At 39.6% G+C, this 26,565-nt stretch overlaps 1 protein-coding gene across 1 annotated transcript in view; it reads right to left on the bottom strand.

Moving 5' to 3' along the window:
- SPAG16 (sperm associated antigen 16) overlaps positions 1-26,565 on the bottom strand; it is a 506,576-nt gene that overhangs the window by 130,645 nt on the left and 349,366 nt on the right. The window contains exon 15 of the mRNA XM_089477933.1: positions 13,199-13,325. Coding sequence (XP_089334059.1) covers positions 13,199-13,325 — 127 coding nt within the window. The remainder of the gene's footprint in view (positions 1-13,198; positions 13,326-26,565) is intronic.

Here is a 26,565-nt window from a genome sequence, read left to right as displayed (position 1 = left end):
CACTCATATCTATATTGTATGGAAAACTGAAATTACAAGTCCCAGAAGGGGAGAGGCATAAATTCTGATTCACATGCAGTAATTCAGTGCAGAAAACTGGTATTGGCTTCCGACTGCATCTGGATTATGCTAGAAAGGGGTATCTGTCTGGAAGCAGGCTTCCATGCATAGATCCCCATTACTGGATTGGGATAAAGGAAAGCAAATTTAGCTCAGTATATTCCAGCTAGGAGACATGTGCTTGATAAGTAAACCAGAAATTACATTATGGCTGGGACCTTGTTTAGGTCTAGAAATTTTAGTCAAAAGTTTGATGTAAACAACCTGTGGATCAATGTAATTACACTTGCCCTTCCATATTCACTAGGGTTAGGGGCACAAGACCCCCGTGAATATGGAAAAAGCACAAATAACAAAAACCCCATGGTTTTACCTGAGAAGACACCTCTCTAGGAATCTCTAGGTCCTCCAGTGCAACTCTCTGGTCAACGTCCGACAGACACGGAGCAGAAAACTGCTCTGGAGAAGCTACAAATGCCTAGTAGAGTACTCCCTCTAGGAATCACTAGGGTTTTCAGTGCAACTTTTAGTTAAAGTTGAACATAGAGTTGCACTGAAATATCTAGATATTCCTAGACAGAACATATTAATCAGATCCGTGAATAATCAAATCCGCAAATATCATAGCCGCAAATATGGAGGGATGAGTGTACTGTACTTTAACTCTTATGTATGTTAAAAAAAGAACCATCCCCGCCTCTGAGTAGAATGGCAAAAGCGAGGGTTTAGTCCATCCTTGGGGGACCTAAAAGAAGCACCAAGCTCCTCTACTCTCTCTGCCATGGCATTTTTGAATATCTGGGCAGGAAAACGGTCACAGTGGCTCTTTGGTACTTCCTCTCAAAGGAGTGCAGAATGAGTAGAAGGGGTTGGTGCTTCTTTTAGGTTCTCCCATGTCAGACTAAGCTATCGCCTTTCACCACTCTATATTTAGAGAAGGGGATTCAGCAACATTATTCCAGCAATGAGGAATTGAGTTTTGAAGCATGTTAATGAGGTACCTGTGTAAGTTTGTCAGCTTTTCCGGGTTAAAATCAGGCAAAGTTATTACATTAAAGTTAAAGGCTATAATCACTGCTCATGTAGTCACCATTTCCTTTGCTTTACATATGCGTGTTTTCTTTGCCTCATCCCACACCTGGTTGTACGCAGTCACCATTTACTCTAGTTTCTTCCTCATCCATCCAGTCTTTAAGGTGAACATTGTTATGCTAGCCAGAATTTTGTAAGTTCTTTGGCATCATTTTCCTTTGCTTTGTCCTTTACATCCTTTGAAACATACCCCAAACACAGAAGAGGCATTTTCCTATTTTCATATAATGAATGTTTAATGTCCACTTCTTCTTATCCTTAAACGAAGCTGTAGCACTGTAAAGAGCTCCGGTTCCCTCTCAAAGTTTAATGCTAAACTTGTAAGAGCTCATACCCCACCCTTTACAATATGACTGCTACTCCTTGCCATCAACTGACATATAACAACAGGTGGACAGTGGTATTTCTATTGACATGGCAAGACATTAAGCATCCATGCTAAATGCCTCCTGCCATGTCTTCATCCTCTCCAACCTGGATCATTGGATTTTCTCTGTTTATCAACCTGTCTTCAAAATCAGTTCCACATAAAAGACAATCAATTGTGTTTTCTATATTTTATATCAGTAGCAATGTGATCCCCTTTTCATTTAATATGTTGTTCATTTACCAAAGTATTCACCTAGTGGGAAAATTTATTTAAGATCCTGTATTATTTTTATGTGTATATATGTATGTAAAAGATGTTTTCTTAAAGTTTAAATAAACAGAGGTTGCACCATTATATGGAATCAAATGTCTCCACCTCTCATCAATCATACTGTTGCACAATAGTAGTGATTCATGTTAATACATCCTTTTTTCCTAATAGCGATGTACTTCACACAATGATATTCAAAGCCATTTCACTGCCTGCACACCAGAAGAGCATTCAAAAATTTGAACAGAAAAGAGAAAAGTGAACTTCATCATTCTCAGCATAGAAGGGATTTCTCAAGGAATAAAATTATAATAGCAAATTAGAGGTATTAAAATAAAAACGTCCATAGGGAGAGAGGAAAAATGCACTGGAAATAGCACAACACATAAGCACAACCATGTTGTCCTTCAACAACTGCTCTTGAGTCCCTGGAAAATAACATTTTATAACTTCAAGGCATAATTTATAGAATATAAAGCCTGGCAGTTTAACTCTTTTCGTGGTTTCAGCCATTAAAAGCTGTTCCTTCTAGGCATGCTTCTACTTGCTATCCATCCTGAATTAATAAAATAACTAAGGCCCTGGGCAGACCGGCCATTAAGGCCAGCCTGGGGTAGAGTCAGGGCATGGCGTCCACATGATGCACACCTCAGTTCTACCCACAGGGCACCTTGATGCCACACACCATTCCACATGGTGTGTAGCATCTCGATGCTCTTCTGGTGCTGCATCCACAAGACAAAGTGCCAAAGGAGCACCTTAAAGCTGTTGCACCACGGCTATCATACCCTTTCCAGATTGCAAAAACGATCTGCTTTTTGTGGCTCCTTTTTGCACCCTGGAAAGGGCAGATCAGGGCTGCGCCATGCAGTTTCCACGGCCCCGATTTGGCAAAGCTGAGGGCAGCAGCATGTGGTCTGCAAAGCCCCTAAGTGTAGAAATACTGTGCTAATCTATAGTTGCCATTGGCATATCATGATGACAGTTTGATTTTCTTTTGCTCGATGTATCTTTTATTTCTAAAGCTATCAGCTACAGAGATATAGGGGAAAAACGTCATGTAGAATATATAGGGGAAAAGAATAAGACAAAACATAATTCTGATCTCCCTCAAACAAAGGAAATCTTCAGATAATTTGACTGAGGAAATCTGAAGATAATTCCATTTTTAAAGTCTAATACCTCACAAGTCTTGCAAGTCTCATGAGAAATAGACCTGAATAGTAATCATGCAGTTGGAAGGTTAAACTAGCAAATATTCTCTTCTTTATGGAAAATAAACTAGGTCTGCAATCTTGTACAAGATGGATAGTTGTATCCCTGTGGCACTTCAAATGCTACAACTCCCAATTTCTCACTATTGGCTATGCTGGCTAGGGCTGCTAAGAGCTGCAGTTCTTCAGGTTCTGGATTGCACTAGCTAACATTATTTTCCTTCTGTCTGCATACACGAAAAATCTGGCCACAACTGAAAAGGGTTACAGATATGTAACTACACTGAGAGAAATTATTTTGAAGACTACATTATAAAGTACCACAAAGAATCTTTGCATTTGATGTTTTGCATTCAATGTCACAGGATGAATTCCTGGTGTCTTCTAGTGAACGCATCACAATTATCCAGGCTGAAAAGTGTTCCTAGAAAACTAATAAACAAGGAGGGATTACAGCTCAGTGGAAAAGTCCACATTCTGTGTCCGGAAGGAACTAGGTTCAGTAGCTGATATCACCAGTTAAAGGAGTAAGTGTAGCCATTTCACAAGGTTTGATTTTACCACAAATGTAGAACAGGCCCATGTTATCCACCAACTAACTAACTATGTAATGTTTGGAATGTACACATATCCTTTTCACTGCATAGATAATGAGGTTCTGCACCCCAGTACATATTCTCACAATGTACACCAGGCTGATGAAATAAAATAAAATAAAATAAAAGATGGGCATATGTTTAAATCATACATAGATCCTAAAACCTAAAATACTGCTACTCTGTGTAGTAGTCTGTGGACTGGTGTCTACAATCTTTTGGCTCCTGTTTTACAGCAAGATTCAGGAAAGAAAGGAACAGCTGTAATCAGTGGTTACAGATATGGAGCATGGAACATAGAAGAAAAAAACCTGCCAGTCCCTCACATCAGACAGCTTAAGAAACACTGATCTAAACCAGTTCTGAACAAAGTCCACAACCGTCTTTTGGAAAAACACTACCTAAAGTTGGGCTGAAATTCCTGGTCCAACATGTTTCAGTATTCTATGGGACAAGGGGACCCCCTTCCCAGAAACTTGAATTACCGTATTTTCCGGCATATAAGACGACTGGACGTATAAGACGATCCCCAACTTTTCCAGTTAAAATATAGAGTTTGGGATATATTCACTGTATAAGACTACTCCTCTTCCAATGCACACCAAATAAAAATTAAAAAACATCAGATTTGATTTCAATATGGTAATTTTAATTCAAATGATATGTAGGTACTTAGCAGGAAACCTTGTTGTATACAAAGCCTGCTTGGATTGGTCAGCTCTCCCTGCCTGCCCAGACCTTCCTGTCTCCAAGACTATCAGAGCGGTAGCTGCTTTCATATGATCGTCGCATACGGTGGGGATGTGGCCGCAGCCATTTTTGAGCTCCCCCCACCATATGTGGCGACCGCAGATTCTCCAGTCTGGCTCAGAAGTTTCAGCACCTGCCCTATAAGATGACACCCAGCGTATAAGACGACCCCCGACTTTTGAGAAGATTTTCCTGGGTTAAAAAGTAGTCTTATATGCCAGAAAATACAGTAATTGTTTTACCTATTTATTGAATTTATAATCTGCCTTTCTCCCAGGATGGGATGGTAGCTTACAATAATTTTTTTAAAATTAAGATAAAGCTCCATCATGATCTAGAAAGACTGAGGATTGTGGGTTTTGTTTACCTTTAAGGGTCAGGTAACCTAAAGGTCAGAGATGACTGGTAGATCACCCTACATAAGAAAATGGGTACTAAAGGAAGTCTACCTGCACCGTACCTCATGAGTCCAAATGGTATGTGAATGTAACTCTGGACTGAGAAAAAGATCTGTTAAGTTAAAACAACTTTTCTGTTTTATGTCAGTGTTCAGCAGTCCACAACTGGCCTCCTTTATAAATATTAGGAGTTTGTTATCATTTCTTTTTCAGACACAGCTAGTTGCCATGCTACATTTTTTTGAACAGATGCAGTATGATGAATAATAACAATAACAACACTTATTAGTGTGATCAGAATATTATTATTATTATTATCATCAAATTAATTTGGTAAAATAATATACTGTAAGTCATTCCTTTTGTTCCATTGTAAAAGAATGAAAACAAGTTATTCCCTATTTTCAGTATAATGGAATAAAATTTCAAGGCACAGAAGCTGTTGAAGCTGTTGATCTATTTCAAAAAAAGCTTTCATGGAAGAAAGGATAAAATGACCTTCAAGGATCTATAGTGTCTGATTGTCTGCAGAAGTAAGCTAATCACAATATGAAGCTCTTGAATCTATGCCAGACTTCACAATGAAACTGTGCAGTTTTCAGTATGAAAGGAAAGAATTTTCATCAAATAATTGGAAATAGCTCCAAAGTGGGAATTTACTAATAATAGCTTTCTCTGCACTAGGAAGGATATAGCACCAAGAATGCATGGTGCTAATGCATTCACTAGATGCGTAATGCAAATAGGAATATATGTTTGTTATTTCCTAAACTTTCCATTCTCAAATCCCTTCCTTAGAGTAAATAGGATTTTAACCCTTTTGCATAAAATCAGTTAACTGATCTCAGAATTAAGGCTGTGAGGAAGCTCATCCCACTGGCAGTGTTCAAATCTCCAATTACTTTCAGAATTTTTGTGTAATTTCATATGCCGAAGTCAAAAATGGTGAGGTTCTTTCTTACCTTTGCATTTTTAAGGCAAACTTAAAGTCACTTTGGCTGAAATCCAGTGCAGCTGTAATAGATCCCATCTCCTCAAAGAATACCATTTACCAGCAATCACATAAGGCCACACTCTACTAAGGGCCCACAACAAACAGAACATGTCATATAGTACCCTAAGTGATATAGTGCTTTCCAGAACTTCATTTTTATGATGCAATCATGCAGCCTTGTGAGATGAGAACATTGAATTCTACTGAATCGGAATTACAAAAGTTGACTCTATTAAATAACTGTCCATCTTGCTGCACTTGAGAGAGGGAAGCATTCACCTCTTACAAAGATAAAGGGAATATCAATGTGGCTAATCTTGTCAAAGCAGAGCAATTGCAAAGCAATTCCATACAGTGACTCGCTGTTCTGGAGCCAAAGATCCACTTATGTAAGTGGAAGATGCTTCAATTAGCATGTGATATAGATTCAATGATTCCCATTTATCTCTTCTCATCATTATGGCCCTTCCCTTTATTCACAGTCCAAGCTGTTCCACATGGTCCCTCAACAGCTCACAGGAGTGGCTTTCTGGGGCTCCAAATGGGAAATAAGCTAGAAAAGACCCTTTCTTTAGGCAGAACAATATGCACAGCTCTTTCAACACAAAGTGTATCTTATACTTTTTATCTCAGCATATATTACACCCGACCACCTGATTTCTAAAGTGTAGATGCACCCCGGAGAACTAAACTAAATCCTTTAAACATAAAAATAAAGAAAGAAATTAAATTTGCTGTTTACAAACTCCAGCTATTTGTAAATGGTGATGAAACGATCATAGATAAATGTGACTGCTAAATAGTGTGGAAAGGGTTTCCAAAAAATAAAATAAAATAAAATTCTGTAAATAAAATAAAATAAATCACCATGCACACAGGCATGAAGCACAACCAAAGACATCTTTAGGTATGTACAGATCACTAAATATCTGTGGAAGATTATTCTAAGTTACTGGAAGAAAGTGGATTATAAAATACACACACACACACACACACACACAGAGAGATACAGTATTTAGTGGTTTATGCAGGCACAATGCTGCTTCATCTCCTAACCATGCTGAGGAGACTAAAGGTGGTCCAAGAATCCTACTCTTCCCTCCTTCTTGTTTTTGCCTTTCCCACCTTCCGTTTATTTTTAAAGCAAACCTAATGTCATACCGCATTCACACTGGCATTTTTACTGTGATTAGCTCCACAGCACAGTTTGCAACCATGTTTAGAAGAAAGTTTACAAATGATGTCAGAAGTGAAATGAAATTAGCAAAGAACGCATGTTCAGACATAGTGTTTCAATTTTAATTCTAGAATGGGATAGGGAAACATTGGTAGATGAGAGAGAGGGGGAAAGGAGTGCATACATCCATAAGGCACCTAAAATGTCTGAATTTTAAATTCAAAGAGCACTAAAAAGCTACTATAATGTATTTCTTGTGGGTTGTCAACTACAGGCTACAAATCCTTGTTTTTCCCATTCTTGCCTGGGAATACTTCTTCATACACGCAAGACTGTAAGATGTCTTTTTATTATTCTTGAGACAGTTTTCACATTTGTGAGAATGTTTTTGGTGCAAATCGAATAAATGTTATAAAATTCACAAACAATAGTGCTAAACTACGACACCACTGCCATCTTCTACGCACGTAAAAAAACCCAGAGGCACAAGGGTTGTTTTTGAGCAATCCTTTCATTCTTGCTGTATGTGCTTTGCTTCATAAAAGGAAAAGATTAGTCTTGCAAAGAGGCCAACTGGGAAGCCGTGACAAAGGAGAAAAGTATGTGCTTGCTTGCACTGGAGTCAAGAGATCTATGGCCCGAGTTATAACTACATTATTTTAAACTGTACTTTATGCTGGCCATTCACTCAAGCTTGACACTCTGCCAGTTTAGATTATCAAGAGTTGATAAGCTTTTTCTACTGCTAAGATACCATCTGGCTGAAAATATGGCTCTTTGCATTTTTCAGGAACATAAATACACATGTGTGTATTTTTGAAAATAGAGAAGGGAAGTTAAAAATTTTAAATTCTATTGTTTCTACATATATACTCATTAATTATGAATATGATGCAGACGTCAATATGTACATATGGAGGAAGAAAGCATACCATCTTGTGATAAGTTGGAGAAAACAATACCTGAGCAAAAAGTGTTTTCCCCCTTCCCTACTGTCATTCCCTTCTCCTTTTGACCATCCATTAAGAATGTAAACCCTTCCTCCATTCCATCTGCCTTGGTCCAGGCCTCGGAGGTAGAGAAGAACTGCTGGACCTGATCCCCTTCCCCATCACCATTCCTTCTTCTTTTGTGTCGTGTCTTTTTAGATTGTAAGCCTGCGGGCAGGGAACCGTCTAACTAAAAGTTTCTATGTACAGCGCTGTGTAAATTGACAGCGCTTTATAAATAAAGGTTAATAATAATAATAATAAAAAGTAAGAAGATGATATTTTTCCAGACAGCCAAATGATTTGGATTGGGCAGATACAAGAGCTCCCACTAAAGTTAAGTAAACATATTTGACATTTTCTAGACTGAGTACAATATTACTAATGTTTTATGCATATATCACTGTGTTTCAAAACTATTGCAGCAGGAAAAGGAATCCCCACCCCCACCTCACCCCCCATGATTGGGACTCTGAATATGTTTTCCCATGTAAAGACAGATGCTTCTCTCAGTACAGGTTAAATATACAAACAGGTTGCTTGCCTGTAACTATGGTTCTTCTAGTATTCATCTGTGACTTTATACAAATGGGATTTTTGTGCCTGCACAATGTCATTTTTGAAGCTTCAAAAGCTATAGAGGTGGTGTTTTGGAGGCAGCCGCATCCCCTTCCGCTGAGGTATATAGGTCACCTTGCTCCTCTTAGCCTCAGTTCCAAATGCAGCAGAAACAAGGAAAGAGGAGGGCAGGTTGTGTGAAGTCAGAGATGTAGAAAACAGGATGGTTTGCCATCTTGTTGGAAATGCCAGGAAACAGTGGAAAGGTAGTATTTAACTGAAGAGAAGGCATGGCACTTTGTCAGAAAGGGAAGAGAAGATGTTGCGGGCATGTGCAATCTTGACCTTCGGTGGGGCCACTTACTTTTGTTGAATGAAGAGAAGGAATTATTACCATTTATAGAAATAGGATTTCCATGTGGAAAGTTTGTGGGCTGCCTCTAGGATTCATGGCACTGGGGATGGAAGCAATGTTACAGGGTGAGCTTTCATACCATAACTTTCAGCATGGGAAGGTTTGGGTGTTTCCTCTTGTGAGGGTGAGAAGGTCTGGTTTGAGTGGAAGGTGGGGAAATGTTTTATTGGAGAGGTGGAGGAGCAGGGTGAACCATGTCTGCCTCAGTCACCATGGGATGACAAGAGATATTTGGCTTAGTCATTCCCAAGTTTGATCATTGGGTAGTGGAAAAAGGCATACAGGAGGGACCCATGCCCTATCTTCTATGTTTCCTGCCCTGCCCTGGATTCGAGAGCAGAACATCACACATTGATGGTTTTGGGGGAAGGCAAACAGGCCAAATCAGTCTTGGGATGCATCAATTCCAAAGTTGATATGTCAGTTGTAATAGGGCGTCTGACTATGTCCCACTTTGGTTGTTGATATAGTAGACCATGGCCATCTTGTCTGAGATCACTTGGACAGAGTTGCATGTGACTAGATCTTCAAAGTATCTTCAAAGGCTTTGATCACTGCCAGCATCTCCAGGATGTTGATGTGGTAATTGAATTCACCCCTGGATCATTTTCCCTTCTAGGTGAATTCCTCAACCCTATAGGGATGTATCCATGGCTAAGTATCAGCAAAAGCTGAGGGGAAAAAAATGTCTGCACTGAGGTTGGTGTCTATCATCTATTAAGATAGGGACTATCAGACTGGGTGCAGGATGGTTAAGGACTTTACTTGAGAATCCTGGAGAAGGTCAAAGGTGCTTGGAAGAATCCTAGACTTGGAGAAATCTGGTGCATGCTATCATGGATATCATCAGTGCCATATAGCCTAGGAGGATCTGAATGTTCCATGCTCTGGTCCTCCAAATGTGGAGACATTTGATTCCCATATGAGAAAGACTTGAAGCTTTGTCTTGTGGTAGGAAGGCTGCCTGTGACCATGAATCAAGAATGGTCCCTATAAAGGTGATAGTTTGGATCAGTACCAGGAAGGATTTTAGGGCAACATGCTGTGTGGCCAAGAGCTGGGTTTTAAGTTTTGAAGTGCAATTACGGAAAGCCTGTGTGGTCAGGAGGCCATTTTATGCATTTCCCCAAGGCAGAGGGGGCACCCACCCTTCTGTGGGATTTTTCCTTGGCAAGCAGTCCAGGGTTTGAAGGAGGATGGCAGTGCCTCTTGGGTCTGTGTCAATAACTGAGGAAGAACAGCCAAAGCAAAAGGAATATCTGAAGACTAGTCAGAAAAACAGACCAAGTCTTAAACCAAAAGTGAAAGAAATGTTCACTAGAGAAGCTGTAATTGAGGCTAGGAGAGGCATAGCAACCTATATACCTCAGAGGAGTAGGCCAGGGCTACCACTGAAACACCACATCTACAGTTTTAGAAGATCTGAAAATTGCACTGCACATTTGTGTAAGTCACAGAGACCACGAAGAAGAAGCATCTGTCCCTGGTTTGAAAAGAACAGAAAAAATATTTTGAGTTAACACTGGCTGAGATTTCAGTCATACCTCTAAATTCTAGAATTCCTTTTGCAGGTTAGCTGTTGACAGATATGGATATCAGCAATACATTAGCAGAAATTATATTTTAGATTTCAGAATGGTGGAGAAAAAGATTCTTATCAATCTTCAAAGACCTGCTTTTGCATATATTCAAAATGAAATAGCAAAAATACAGTCTATTTTGAGATGACTACTTGTGATTATTTTGGTATGCTGCTCAACAACTATAGCAATGTCATGCCTTAGCCAAACATTTATCCTTTTAAAAAAGAGCTTGTGCATTTGATTTGCAGAGATGCTGAACATGCCGATTTCATTACAAGTCAGTGTACAGTACAAGTAAGCATACACAAGCCATTGAGTAATACCTATATGTCTATATCCTTGTTCTTTGTAAATAGTGTTTTGTGGGGGGAAATTCTTTTCAAACATCAACGTTTCTCACAGCAATTAATTTGCAGAGATACAGGCACAGATGAACTTCTCTTTTTGTGAGAGGAGTTAACATACACTCCTCCCTCTGTTGGGAGCCTTTCCTGCTTTTCTTATTCAGTATCCTTTATCAGTTTCATCCTGTGTATAGTGATTCATGCAGAAACAGTTTCCACATGAAGATTATCTTAATACAGTGGCGCCTCCGCATACGTGGTCTTTTTATAGGTGGCTTTGAGCATAGGCGCTCAAAGCCGCCGGCACGCGCGGGGCAGAAGGGGCGGCGCGTCCCATTCAATTGAATGGGCGCGTGCACCTGTTGCGCCTCGCATGCCGCCACGCCGCCGCACCGCGCACGAGCCCCATTGGAAACAATGGGGCTCGAGCATAGGCGGATTTTTTTATACGCGGAGGGATCCGGAACGGATCCCCCGCGTATAATAAGGTTCCACTGTATGTCACTACTGGTGAAGATCTCCTAAGCCAGGTTTTGAAAAGAGCATTTGCAGCTTGTTCTGTCTTGTGTCAAATGAGAGGTGAACTTTACAAGTCCTGGAATTCTTCTCCAGTTCAGGCTAAAAGTAGTGAAAGGATTGCTGGTCCCCCTGAGTTGAGACCAGCGCTTCTCATTGCCAAAGCCACCTGGGGTTCATATGAATTTATCAGACAAATATCACAGCGGTGTCAAGACTTAAAGTATTCAATTGCTCAAGCTCCCAAAGAGCCTCTTAATCTGGTCACATTGACTTTGATGCTACTACACTGAGTAAGAATGTGATACAGTAGTTCACGGGGGAAAATATGAAAGTAATAAGGACCCATGGCTCATTATAGACTTATCCTCTGATTCTGTCACTATGAAAGCCTCTATTGGCCCCCATGAGAAGACAGTGGGTATTTTAAAAATCCTTTGGAATTCACCTGGAAAAAATGCCCAAATTCTTCAGCAGAATTCAGGCAATTTAGGAGTCAATCTGAGGAGAGAATTCAGGCAATTTAGGAGTCAATCTGAGGAATGCTTTTTAAACAGGAGACTCACATTAATCTATTACGCCACATCTGCTATTTATTGAATAAATCTAAGGAATATATTCATGGGTATGTGTGTGTGTCTGTATTTTATCATGACTGATTACTCAGGTTTAAGAATGAAGATTAATGTCCCACATAAAGTACATTTATTCTATTTGTACATTGGCTACTTATAAAAATAAAAGGAAAGTCATTCACAATGCAGGTGACATATTGTTACAAATAGCTGAGGATGCAAAAATGGTGGTGCTATACATATATTTCATTTCCGTGCAAATTTCAGACCATGTATTATGGCATGAATGAAGTCAGCTGTAAGAGAAATAATATTTTCCAAGGGTAGCTTATGAATACTTGTATAAGCATTTAAGTGGCAGAAAAGAGAGGGGAAATGAATAAAACATGTAGACAAACTTTATGTTTATATACGTTTATGTAACTGTTGGGACCATTATTTTTAATTAATAGCAAATGATCATTGCCCTTCTTACTTTCTTGCCCACTTTTCAGGTCTGCTGCTGAGATTGGATAAGAAGATGAAATGGCTACACAGTTTGGACTCTAGGTGTAGATTCCTTTCTTCCATCTGACCATTCATCCATCCATCCAACTTTTGATGTCGGGAGATAGTTTGCAAAACTGTATTCCTAACCATAGTCAAAGTGATATAAGTCTACAATACAACCTCATGCTGTTGGACTCTAGACTCAGCTGCATTGTTAGACAAAGTTTGGGATGAAAGACAGAAGCTCAATGATAACTAACAGACCGACACTTTGTGAGTGGACTTAGGGCATAGCGTCCACATGCTGGACGCCCTAACCCCACTCTCATGATACCATTTTGGCACATGCTAGTCCACAGAGTGTGTGCCATCATGTCGCTCCTCCAGTGCTGCATCATGTTGCTCCTCCGGTCCACATGATACAGCACCAAAGGGGCATCGTAAGTCCACACCTCTGCAGCTATTGCACCCCTGGGAGGGCGCAAAAAGGAGCCACTTTTTGTGGGTCCTTTTTATGCTCTCCAGAGACCGTATTGGGCCCACAGCATGAGGTTGCTGCAGCCTCAATCCGACCAGCAATGGGGCAGCCTGTATAGTCCCTGAGTGTAGAGTATGTTTTGATCAGCACATTTGATCAACACCCCCCTCCCAAAATTATGTTCTATGCTTGAGGAATGTGCTAAAGTAAATAAAAGGGAAAAGTAAACTCTTCCAAGTTTCCTCTCAACATTTCAACACTGTGGCAAATATTTTTTAAAAGGAAAATGCAAAATATATTCAAAGGCTCCAGTTTCAAGAAAGATCTTACCGGATGGATCAAAGGTCACGTGATTGCCAGGATGCGGGCCTGCATCAATTGAGACCATTGGTAAACCTTTCCGAATGTCCCATAGCTTCAAAACACCATAAGAGTCACAGGACACAATAGTATCACCCTGTAAGGAAACGGAGGAAATGTTATTTTTGACTGCAGTATAATTGCAATAGCAACAGCAATATAAAAACAGACTAGGTAACTAAAATTTCTTCATTGATCACCTAGGAACCTTAGGACTCTGCTTTAGGAAACATATCCCAAATGGTATTTTGAAATGTTATTTCAGAGGAAAATTAGTGGAAGCACAATTTTGTCATATTAACTGGAATGAGAAAAGTGAAGTATTATTTTTGGACAAAGCATTTTAACTTAAGAGAGATTTTACATTAGCCTTTGCAGTGTAGTAACAAGACAAACAAATGAGTCCTTGAACAGACCAAACCTCGAATCTTCCTGGAAGCCAAACTAATCAAGTTGAGCCTGTTGTACTATGGCCACTTCATGAGAAGGCAGGACTCACTAGAAAAGACAATAATGCTAGGCAAGGTAGAGGGTAAAAGAAAGAGAGGAAGATCAGCAGTGATGGCTAGACTCAGTTAGAGAGGTCATGGACATGAATTTGCAGGACCTAAGCAGAGCAGTGAAGGACAGAGAGTCTTGGTGGTGTCTCATCCATAGAGTCACCATGAGTTGGTGATCAACTCAAAGGTGGTTAACAATAACAACAAAGTGTAGTGATTTTTTAAATTTTTTTTTAACAAAACAGAGTTTCTGGAGCCTAATATTTTTACAAATATATGACATTTTGTTGTTCTTGTGCCCAAATAAATGGGTCCTAGTGTACATCAAACCTGAACTCTCCCTGGAAGCCAAGATGACTAAACTGAGACTGTAATAATTTGGACATATCATGAGAAAACAGACTCACCAAAAAAGATAATAATGCTTGGGAAGTTCAAAGGCATGGGGAAAAGAGGAAGACTGCAGATGGATAGGCTCAATCAAGGAAGCCATGGCCCTGAGTCTGCAAGACCTGAGCAGGGCTATTGATGATAGCATGACCTGGAGTTCTCTCATTCAGTCATACACACAGCTCGAAAATAATTTTATACACAATATTTTAAACAATTTTGTGCAAGAAACTAAGTTTGTGTACACTGAACCATCAGAAAGCAAAGGTGTCATTATCTCAGGCACCCATGTGGACAAATGTGGATTTTGGAGTATTTTAGATTTTGGTATTCTGGATAAGGGAGATGCAACCTGTATTTTTCTCCAGGCCAATCTGAAAAATTATTTGTAACAATTCTCTGGAGATATTATTATTAACCTTTATTTATAAAGCGCTGTAAATTTACACAGCGCTGTACATACAATCTTTTTAATTGGACGGTATAAATCTAGTGAAGTACTGGGGTTCATTATCCTGGCATGCTGTTTTAATAATCAGCACACTGGACATGAAAAGAAAGTGAAAATAAAACCTTCTCCTTACATTAAGTTCCTCTTCCATTGCTCATTCAGTCCCACCCAATAAAAGGGAGGGATAAATGTATTTTCGGACTGGTGGAGGGTTCTCCTGGAAGACAGAAGGAATAATTTACATCTGGCTCAAGCTGCGGTCTGAGTTAGAAATGATTTAGTGGATTTTAATAGCCTGTCTCTCCTCTGAGGTATGTTTTCGAATCCCCAAGTTTCATTTCTGATCCTGGTTGAGTTGAGCTTTGTCAGTAGCACATCAGAGGAAGTGACATTTTAAATCATTTTACTGTTAAATGAGTTTACTTTATAGCAATATAGGCAGGGATACAAAAAGATATTTTAAGCACATCCAAGGGCTTAGATCTGTCCACTGGGATTTTTCAATTTGAAGAGTAGACCCTCATGCTATTTCACAATCTGCTTTTAGAAGTCCCCAGTGTTTCAGAAGCTGATGGTCCTGTCATATTGGCAGATGGATGAGAGATGCTTAAGAAACAAAATCCCAAAGTCCAACTTGAGTGCATAAAAATACTTGGGCAATTCTTTGAATTCTTTGTGTGGATATTTTACACAATATTTTTGTTCTGTAAAGCCAATAAACCTGAAACAAACTGAAACCTTTTCTGTGAAGAAGAATAAAATAGACAGAGAAATCCTGTTAGCAAGAGAAGTGGTAATTTACTGGATCAGCATCTTAAACTACTAATAACAAATTGCCTTCTGACCCTGGGAGCATGTTTTTTGTTTTTGTTTTTATTAAAATACTTAAATCAGTTTCTCCATGGGTGCCTTCTATATTTTTGCCACCATAAGTGTTACTATTTAGTAAGGCTCAATGCCTTTCTCTCCATTTTCTTCTATTGATGCCGCTTGCCACACACCCAGATCCACTTTACACAACAGCATAATGGAGCACTGAAGCATTGAGCTGTGTGATTTTCTTATATGTGGTGCAAGAAAGAAATTAAATACAAGGCAAAAAGCTCTCAAGTTTAAACTGCAGTAATCTAAGAGCAATGTTCTGTGCTCTGCATGAGAGAAATATCAATTCTGATCTTGTATATCGTCAAAGAGTAAACAAATGAATGAGTGAGTTGACGAGAAAAATGCTGCAAATCTGCACCTAGTAAAATTACCCCCCCCCCCCCCTTTCTCTCTTTTCCTTTTATGAAACATTTAAAAAGAATGGCTTGATCTTCAGCTCAGACTGCCATCAACAATACAAGGACTGATGTCCATAGAAAGTAACTTAGGTTTAAATTCATGTAGGTAACAATGCAGTACATGACATGCATAAAGAAAACAATTGAAAAGACTGAGGCATTACCACTAAGGCATGCTGCCATCACTGACACATGTATAACTCAACCCTATCTATCTTTACTGAGAGGAAAGTCTTACTATGAGCCCATACAGACAGATCAAAATAAACCTGGTTCGGGTCACTTTGGAGGTATGCTACAACTTTAGATAAGGAAAGAAAGGCCCTGTATATAAAGCGTGCATGTGTTAAGACTTGGGTCCAAGATATCTCATTATGTACATATATGCAATTACATGCATTTTAAAATCTGAAAAATCCAAAACACTTCTGCACCCAAACATTTCAAATAAGGGATACCCAACCTGTAGCAATAATAAGATGCATATATATGTGAATGAAAATGAGGATTTCCCTTCTAGCAATGTTCCTTTTGCTAGAAACTGTTAAATAACAGCTTGATCATTCTCCTCCTGTTTGTTTAGAATTAATCCACATGCTCCCTGCCCACCCCACTGTGTAAAACAGAGGGAAGGTTTCTGCTTTTTGCCAAATCAAGGACTAAGAATTTTCTTGAGGTGTTCAAGAAGAAGAGGACATGTTAGGCTTGCAAAAGGTATTTGCATAAATTTACATGTGGCACTCAAGATCACTGCACACCCTGCAGAGTTTGTGCAATAGAGAGTTGACACTGCACTTTATGGAGCACTAGCCACTTCCTCTGCTGTGCTTCTTCTTCTTCTTCCTTTTTAAAGGAGCTTAAGTTAATCAATTTATTTTTTTTCTTTTTATCCATCAAAGCAGTTCCTTTCAATCCACAAGCTGTGCAGTCAGATGTGGGAAAGAATGATAATTGCTAGAGTTTTCTGAAGAGTGTTGTGGTTTAGATGCCATCTTTACACGAAAGACCATTACCCCATTAAATATTTACTCTGATGGGAGCATTCATAAAGAACTGTGGATAATGACATCTCAGATGGAAGCACTCTATGCTCCATATGTGGTTCAGCTGTAAATCAGCTACAAGTGAGTTTCCAAATAACAGCAGTAAGAGTTCCAGCTTATATCCCCTCTTCATGCTCACACATTTAACGTATGTTGTTTAATTATCTCTTATTCTCTCACAGATTCCAAGAATGTAGGAAGGTCTCAAGTGGCTGCAAAGGTTAGGCTCAGTCCCCACTTCCAATGCTCATTGTCTGAATGTTTAGGATGTCTATACACATGTTAGTTATGCTAGTTGTGTCATAGCCGACTCTCAGGTTACCTTGTCTTACCCTTGAGCTCTTGAAGGGTAAGAAACAGTAGTCTTCCCTACAGCCTTCTTCAAGTTATCTTATGGAAAATAAGCTGTTTCTAAAAAGGCATAAAATGAAAGAAGAGACAGTGCAAGAAGACGAAACTCCCAGTTCAGATAACACTCAAGATGTTACAGGGAAACAGCAGAGGACAACTAAGAACAACACTGTGGCTAATGATGCAACTAAATTCAAGCCGAAAGGATGTCCAGCTATTGACATGCTCTGTGGTGAAAGGAACATCCAAAGCTTCGCAACACATATTATAGGAACATGGAATGTGAGAGGCATGAATGAGAGGAAATGATACATAGTAAAAAAATTGTATTGTATGAAAGCTGAAAACCTGGGGTAAGCAAGCTAAAGTGGATAGGAAAGGCGCATTTTGAGTTCTATGATTACAGAGTATTTTACTCAGGAAATGAAAATCTAAGGAGAAATAGAGCAGCATTAGTAATGAAGAGACCAAGCGCTTATTGGCAGTACATGACCAAACAGAAATAACAATATGATGGAAATAATACATGAGATAATTATATAAAAGAGATGAAAGAATGACAGATTCATTCTAGGAAGAACCATTCAAAGATGAAGTCCCAGTTTTAGAAAGTGGAGTGGAAGCTGCACTTGGGTGAAGTACATCACCAGGAATAGACAGCATACCTATACATGTACAGACTGAATCTACTCTAGTTCTAACTAAAAACTGTCAACAAACATGGAAAACAAAACTATGGCCCACAGACAGGAAACACTCAATATACATTCCTATCCCCAAGAAAGGAGATACCAGGGATTGCAATAACCAAAGAAGGCAAAGTGATGTTCTATTTTACAAGAAAGAATTTTACCATGTCCAAGCTGAAAAAGGAAAGGCAATGAGGATCAGATTTCAAACTTATGTTGAACAATGGACCACATTAAAGAATTTCAGGAAAAAATCAGCCTGTGCTTTATAGACTATAGCACAGCCTTTGATTGTATCCAGGGGTAGCCATGTTGGCCATTTAGCAAATCCAATCAAAAATCCATGATACACTGGCACAGTACAGACCGCTGAAAAAAGGCGGCCTGCCTGCAGCTGTTTTGCCTCTGAAGGAAAGCCACAGCCGCCAAACAGTGCGGCTTCCCTCCGGCGGAAAAAGAACATGTGAAAAATGGGTTCTTTTAAAGCCGCAGGGGTGGCATAACAAGTGCAGCACTAGCGCACTTGGTATGTAAGTGCCACGTGACAACGTGTGGATGCCGCATGGCACTTATGTAACAATGGTGGAGCCGCCATTACGTTCTAGGGTTAGGGACTGAGTGGTTGCTGCATGGTTCCTAACCCTGGAATCAGCCCTGGTACACTGCTTATTGGCAGTATGTATCAGGCCAGTGATACCTTTTTTGGGCCAACCAAAATGCAAAATATACATGTTTTCAAAGTTTTCAAAGCTTCAGTGGCTTCTTCATTGCACAACGTGTTACAAACCAAACAGGAGGGGGAAAATGAAGATGTTAGTCATAGGCCTGCATTTTGTGTCAGGGATGATGGGAGTTGTGGCTCTTCACCTCTGGCCTGGAACTCACCACCTGGTTGTGCACCACGCTGACCAGTTTTGGCCAGTGGATAAAGCTTTGCAAGAGTTGCAGAGAACAGGCTGAAGACCCTGACAAACTCTCCAAGCCTTCTCACTCTTGCTTCCACAGAAGTCTTCACCCTTCTTCACCAGGGTCCTGCTGGTTCTTGTAGCTTCACCCAAGACACCAGACAACTCAGTAGTCTTATATAAAAGATCTACTTTATTCTACTATATACACAGCTCCAAACTATCCAACAATACTCAACTCCTCACTCTCCAATCCACTGCTACTACCCACGAAACATACTGGGATTCATAGTCATTATTATAGTCAAACCAAGGTACCACCTACTGTGGTCTGTTTCCACCCAGTAGGCGTGTACGTCATTCCCATTGGTTCTCTTGTTTCTATCCAGATTAGATGATTTCATCATCTCATCCTTGACCACTTTACAATTGTCAGGTGTGTCCAATTATTCACTATGCATTTCTTGTCCTTGGCACTCAGGACTTGTTAATTCTATTACCATGTACACCTGTGTGGTTCTCCATTGGCTTCTGCTGAGTCACTCTGACTCTCACATACATGTTTTATTTCAATCACTGTATGTCCCATGTTGCTTTTTCCTTAACATTTTGCTATTTCTGTTCTTAGTTAAGATAATATGGAGGGGCATCTCTTGCAGTCTGAACCCTCCTCCTTCTGGTCATGTGGCAACTGGGGGATTTTCAAAGTCCAAGAAATTTAACAACCATTTGCATCACAACAAAGATTCTTCCTTTGCAATCCAATATGTCTCCATCTCTGTGAGGCCTGGGGCTCCTTTGTAGACAGAGGACACTGGATTTCCCAAGAAGCCTCCATGCCTTTGCATCAGGAAAACTTTAGGTGGTGTTGAGATTAAAAAATGCCAATCCAGTCCAAATTTAAGAAGAGATGCAAACCAATGTAAAATTTCCCTCAAAACAAAATCTCTCTTGGCTGTAATTTGCTAACTGGTCTCCCCAATCCACTGCCTCTATGTGTTTTTTTCAGTTTTGCTCACATTACAACAGTGGTTCCCAACCTTCCTAATGCCATGACTCTTTAATACAGTTCCTCATGTTGCGGTGACCCAAAAACATGGAATTATTTTCATTCCTACTTCATAATTGTAATTAAATAGGTGTTTTCCAATGGTCTTAGGCGACCCTCATGAAAGGGTCATTCGACCCCCAAAGGGGTCCCGACCCACAGGTTGGGAACCACTACATTACAACCTTCCAGACTGCATCTCCCCATTGGTGATCCTTTCGTTCTGTAAATGTGTGTGTGTGTGTTTACCATCACATGGCCTGTAAACCTATGACAACCTCATGAATTGCATATGGGTTTCCTTCCCTTAGGCAAGGAATACTCATAAGTTGTTTTGTCAGTGCCTTCCTCTGAAATATAGCCTATAGCCTTCTTATTCACTGGCGGTCTCCCATCCAAGTATTAACCACAGCTGACCCTGTTTAGCTTCCATAGTCAGACAGAATTTGGTACCATCCATCAATTATTCCACACCTGTAAGATACCACACATTACAAGGAACTATTTGCTGTATAAATATATAAATACAAAGCCATACTATATTACATCAGTATCATGTTATGTCTCCGTAGACTTAAAAGAAGCAGCAGTTTCCAGCAGTTGCACATGACATCTGATCTCTATGGAACATAATAAACATTTCTAATGTTTATAATCAACATGTGCATGGAAAAAATTAAGAACTTTTTGTTTGGAAGTACTATACTTTCATATGCCACCAGTGCTAATAATTTCCCCCTCAAATGGATTCCTATTTCCAAAGAGTCTTTAGTAAATGTGATAAATAACAAGACTAGTACCTGTATTTCTTTGTAACCTTACTTTCTAATTACACTGTGCAAGTAATAGCATCAATCACCTAAGGAAGACCTTATTAGTCCTTCAGCATTTCTAATTGTACGTATTTAAAATTATTTAATAACCTTTGTGAATGTCTGACTTTGAGTTTATGCAAAGCATTGAATACTCTGAATACATAAATAACCTCAGGTTCATTTTTGATTTTTGTATTCTATTCTTTACCCTGTTTCTGTCTGTCAGCTATAGCCAAGCAGGCCCTTCTTTGTTTTTGCCATCCGGAAAAACATTTAAAAGATCTGACTCTCAAATCATTTGGCTCAGTAATGAATAAGAACTGACATCAAATATCAATACTATTGGCCTAGCTAAATGGTAACTGACATCAAGCTGGACTACTGAAGAGGTAAACAAAATTGAAATTTTGTTTTGGTATAAGAACTGTCTGACATTATTTGTCCTTTGGTAAATCAATGGAAGACAGACCTAATTCTGTAATTCTCTGGGTGGTGGGACGGAGGACAAAGTAAGGAGGATGACTTTACAGGTGGGCCTCTCAGTTTTGAAAATGCTGGATTTAATTTTGATTTGATTTTTTGCCATATTTGATGCCATTTTTAGTTATATGCTTTATGTTTTATTCTGTATTTACATTATTTGAAAGTTTGTTTATTGTAAGCTGTCAGAACTTTGTTTGGGGGTGGCATAAGAATGATGGAAGTAAAGAAATCATCCATAGGAAAACATCCACTATCTCTCACACCTTCTTCCACTGAATTTTGACATCCACAGAATAATATTATTATTATTATTATTATTATTATTATTATTATAGTTTATTTCTATAGCGCTGTAAATGTACACAAGTGAGATCACATGCAGAATTTTCTTTCTAAGTTACTGATTTTAAAATTGTAATTGCATTTAAAAAGAGGGAAGAAGAAAGAGGAAAAGAGAGAGACGAGGGGAAATATATAGGGCATGATCATGGACTTGGTATAAACTTTAAAATATTATGAGGATGTGGAACAAAATATGCATGGAGTTGGAGACAATAGGCCCGAAACATACTGCAGATATAATCCAGGTTGAGATTGCTTTAAGGGCAGTGTAGTTTATTGTAGCACTAGAGCTCTCTGACAGAGAAGGCTAAATGTCTCACAAAACTACAGTTCCCAGAATTCCCTAGCACTGAGCCAGGGCAACTAAAGTGGTCTCAAACTGGATTATTTCTGCCAGGTGTTTTGGACTAATAGTCTACATGTTTATGTGTAAGTGTAACTAAAGCAGAAAAATCTTCTGAACACTGAATGATGGATGGCGAATGTTTAATTTTCCACCCTTGGAGTCTGAGTTTAGCTACAAGCAAGGGCATAAAGAGGTACATGAGTGGGTGAGGGTCCCTTAAATATCCTCCCTCTTGTCCCTTGCATGTGGTCTTACTTGGCTCCATGGGCCAAGCACAAAGCCTGCTGGTTTCTTCTCATGGAGGCCAACAAAAAGTCCTCTCTCCTGCAGTGCCTTTCACTGCACAACTCAGGGACCCATGTTCTGGTGTCTCCCTTTTAAATTCTTAAGGACCTTCTCAAAGTGGTGAGTTCTCCTTCTTGGGAAGCCTTTAAACAGATGCTCAATGGCTATCCTTTGGGAGGGGGTTGTACTAAATGTCTTTTGCAGTCTCTCCCAACTCCATAATTCTCTGATTCATCAGCTGCTGGTGTTTTTCCATTTTGTGTTGTTTTTGTGTCAGCAGAACAGTGAAACAGATACATTAAATAAAAACAGACAGACAGAGATGACCAATTTGTTGCCCATACTGTACAGGCAGCACTTTCCTGGTGATCCCAGTGACACCTCTATCCCTTCCCAGTCAGCTGAAGCCATTCCTGTCACCTAATTCTCAGCTGTCTTTCTACCAAGTCTTGCATTATTCCATAGAAAAGATCACTGCAACTTAAGTGACCAGGAAATACTCTGATACTCTTGGAGACCTCTTCTGACTGTGAAGACTGATCCAGGAAGACTATATTTTATTCTTCTTTAACTGGCCCTAACATGCTGCAGACAGAGGTAGAGTATTCGGTGGAAATCTAACTTAGAAATGTATGGTGTTAAAAGACTACATATGCACAGATCACATGTATGCAAATAAAGCTACACAGATTTGACAGTCCTGGATGTGATTCAGAGTGCTCATGTTCACCTTTAATTTCCTACACAGCTTGGGTCCAGACTATCTGAAAGACCATATATTACTATACCAACCAGCTGGAGTTTTCTGATCTACAGGGAAGGATGCCGAAAGTACGTGTTAGCGTTAGTAAGGGGCATATTAGGGTTAGAAAGGGGCGTCTAGAATAGACGCCTTTCAACCCTAGTACGGACTGGGTCCGTACAAAATGGCGGCACCCTTCCACACGGGCACCGCCACCTTGACGTCGCGGACACATAGTGTCCGGACGTCACGCGGCGGTAGTCATGCCGCGAGTGCATGACTAGCGCCTCGTGGTGCCACTTCCGAGGTGCAGAAAGAAGCGCCATTTTCAGGCTTCTTTTTTGCTGTGTCCGGGAACCGCGCGGTTTGGCTGCTGCAGTTCCTGGACGCAGCAACTGGCGGCGCTGGCAGACCGCCGCTTTCAGGTGGTCTGTAACAAGCCTAAGACACTTTTGGGAAATGCAATGGACAAAATAAGCCCTGGATTTTGGTGTTTTGTCAAGCAGGATGTAATAAAGGTTTTCTGGCATGCTATTCCAACTGAGAGAAAATTCACTGCAGTTGCTTTTAGCAGAATGGTAAAAAGTTTTATATTTTCTTCTCTGGTCTTCAGTATCAGGAAGGATGGCATGTTCTCTTTGCTTTTGAGAACTCTGCAGAAGGCACAGTGTTGCATTTTTATCCAGATAGTCCTGCATACTACTAATAATAATAAACTAAAAAACTAAAATGGGTCTCAGCACCATGTTAAAAAGAACCTTTGCAATCTGCTATTCTGGTCAGCTCCACAGCTAGTCACTCGGAACCTTTTGAAAAGCATGTGCCTACACTGCACTGTCCTCTCTAGGGAAATAAGCAAGGCTATATTTTTCCTTATGTCTTACTGTTCAACTCTCCCCTCTCTATTCTCCAAATAGTGAAAGAAATCTAAAAGACTTAGATCCCTCCCCTCTCTGCAAACAGAAATGTCAAGGATTTGACTGAGGAATAACCAACTTGAATATTTCAGGCTACCCAAATCCAGGTCTCCTGAAATTGTATGAATAAAATATAGCAATAGTATAATTTAACTACAAAAGCAGAGTTTCTTCCTTATTATATTGCCATAATTAAAAATGACTATACAGATTCTGACACATTCCAAATTAATTTTCACCTTCATTAATGTTAAAATTGTCAATGTTACAGTTCTACCATATCAAAATGTTGAGCATATCTAATTTCACTCTCAGAAAAAGGAAACTAGACCTGCATTCAGCCAGGACACTGTTTATTGAACTCTTGGTATGTATTTACTTCTGATAAGTATTCTAGTCAGAAGCGTAGTGAGATAATTTTCATGGGAGGAAGGGGAGATGGATTTAGGCATGGGCCACTTTAAAAGAGGGAAAAACAGTTTTCATAGTTAATGTCAAAAACAACACACAATTAAAGCATTTCAATTAAAATGTGTGTTGTAAAGCTTCAACAAAAGCCAATCGATTTTAAACACAATATTTTTCACATGCAAAATAGTTGGGTAAACTAAATAACAGTGAGTAGGAAACAAATGCATGATATGAACCATTTTACTACATTTGCTTTTCTTTGATGAAGCACTGAATGCCTATCTGGTGTCAGCACATGTATCAAAGTCAGAATCAATGTTCACACATAGCTGTAGATACACCAAAGGAAACTCCTCCAGCAAACAAACTGTACTTGCAGGGAAAGACTTCTTTAATGCGGTACAATGTTTTTGTAAGTTCATGAAGTGTTAGGGTTAGGGTTTCACAGGATTGTACCATACAATTTTCTTTGGATGCGAAAATGCGTTTCTAAACATTGAACCACAACGCTATAAATCTGGGGACTGAAGGAATGTTTCATGGGGGCAGGCAGAATTCTTAATTATGGAGACAATATCCTCATTTGCTTCCTCCCATCACTACATCACTGTCTCTATTCAAAGAGAATGGTCTCTTTTTCTGTTTGCCATGCATATATCCCAAGATATTCTTCATTTATTCATATATTTACTAGTACGAGTACTAACTTTCCTTAAACTACAAACCCACCGTCATTCCCCCATCAGTCTTCTCTTTCACCTCCCTTCCCTCATCATTCTTTTTCATGCTTACTCTTTTCTTTTCCTCTACTCAAGAATTCCCTCGACCTGAGCCAGCTCATATGGGTTATAAGCCACTCAGTTCCAACCTTCACCGACATCACTCTGGTATTTGAAACACTCCCACTCTTTTTCTTTCACTCTGGTCTTTTCCTCCTGCTCAGGTTGCTTCAACTACACATGGGTCAAAAAGCCCTTAGTTCTCTTACATATGGTGCCTTTCATCCTTTGTGCTACTCTTTCTATTCTCTCATCCCCTGCCCCACTTTTTCATTCTTGCTAGCCTTTCCCTGCTGTTACCTCAATGCTTGTTCAGCCTTTCCTTCTACTAACTCTTCTCCTCCACTCACTTACTAGGTGCTAGGATTTTTCTCTCTTTCTCTGAGACACCATCTGCACTGGAGAAATAATGCAGTTTTACACCAATTTAACTGCCATGGCTCAATGCTATGGAACCCTGGGATTTGTAGTATGTTGTGGCACCAGATATCTCTGATAGGACTAAATAGCTCACAAAACTACAATCCCATGAGTCTGTAGCATTGAGCCACGGTGTCAAAGTGTTGTCAAACAGCATTATTTCTGTAGTGCAGGTGCAGCCTGAATTGTGTGAATAATTTAGGAGACTTGCAGAGGAAAACACGTAAAACTGCCTAGGCCCATCAGAGAAATGAATCTTACAGGCCTGCCCTGATTAAGAAAAGCCTAGATGTGAAAGGGATGTGGTGGCTTAGTGGTTAAGATGCCAATTCCAATGACTGGAAGATCAGAAGGCTGGCAGTTTGAGGCCCAGGTGCTGCATGGTGGGGTGAGCTCCTGTTACTACTCCCAGCCAGCAGTTCGAAAGCATGCAAGTGCAAATATATAAATAGATACCACTTCTTACTGGGAAGGTAACAGCGTTTGGTGCAGTCATACTGGCCACATGACCATCAGAGAAGTCCTTGGACAACACTGGCTCGTCAGCTTAGTAATGGAAATGAGCACCACCTCCTACAGTTGGTTATGACTAGACATTCATGTCAAGGGACTACCATTACCTTTTAGATGTTACTATAGGCTATAGGTCCTCTTTAATTAATTAATTAATTAATTAACATAAGTAAATTAAAGTGGACCTATAACCTATAGTAACATCTAAAAGGTAATGTCTTGGTAATATGCTGGAATGTGGATATAAAAAATATTTCCATATCATCACTTCCTTAAGCAGTGTTGAGGTAGTGAAAGTACAGAACAGTAATGACTAAAATGGGCACTCTTTAGATTACTCATCTTGTAGTTCCTAATTTTTGTTGTGCTTGACATTTGGAAAATAAACTGGGCAATAACAATACCTAGCAAAATAAAGTTATTTTCTTAATAAAAGAAGAATTAGTGGCAAGGGTCGGGTTTTACACTCAGATTAGATCACGAGGAACAAGGATCTTGCTGTTTTATATTCTTGCATATCAAGCATTAATGGCATCTAAATTACTCTTCACCAACTCTGCTTTGTAATAAATCTTTAAATAATTCCTTCTCCTTTATACAACTCTGGAAACCATAATTCATTAA

This window comes from Sceloporus occidentalis, unplaced genomic scaffold (genome assembly GCF_023333645.1).
Source record: "Sceloporus occidentalis isolate IW3139 unplaced genomic scaffold, rSceOcc1.0.p SCAF_12, whole genome shotgun sequence".
NCBI classification, from domain to species: Eukaryota; Metazoa; Chordata; class Lepidosauria; order Squamata; family Phrynosomatidae; genus Sceloporus; species Sceloporus occidentalis.
This window is presented reverse-complemented; position numbering and strand designations above follow the sequence as displayed.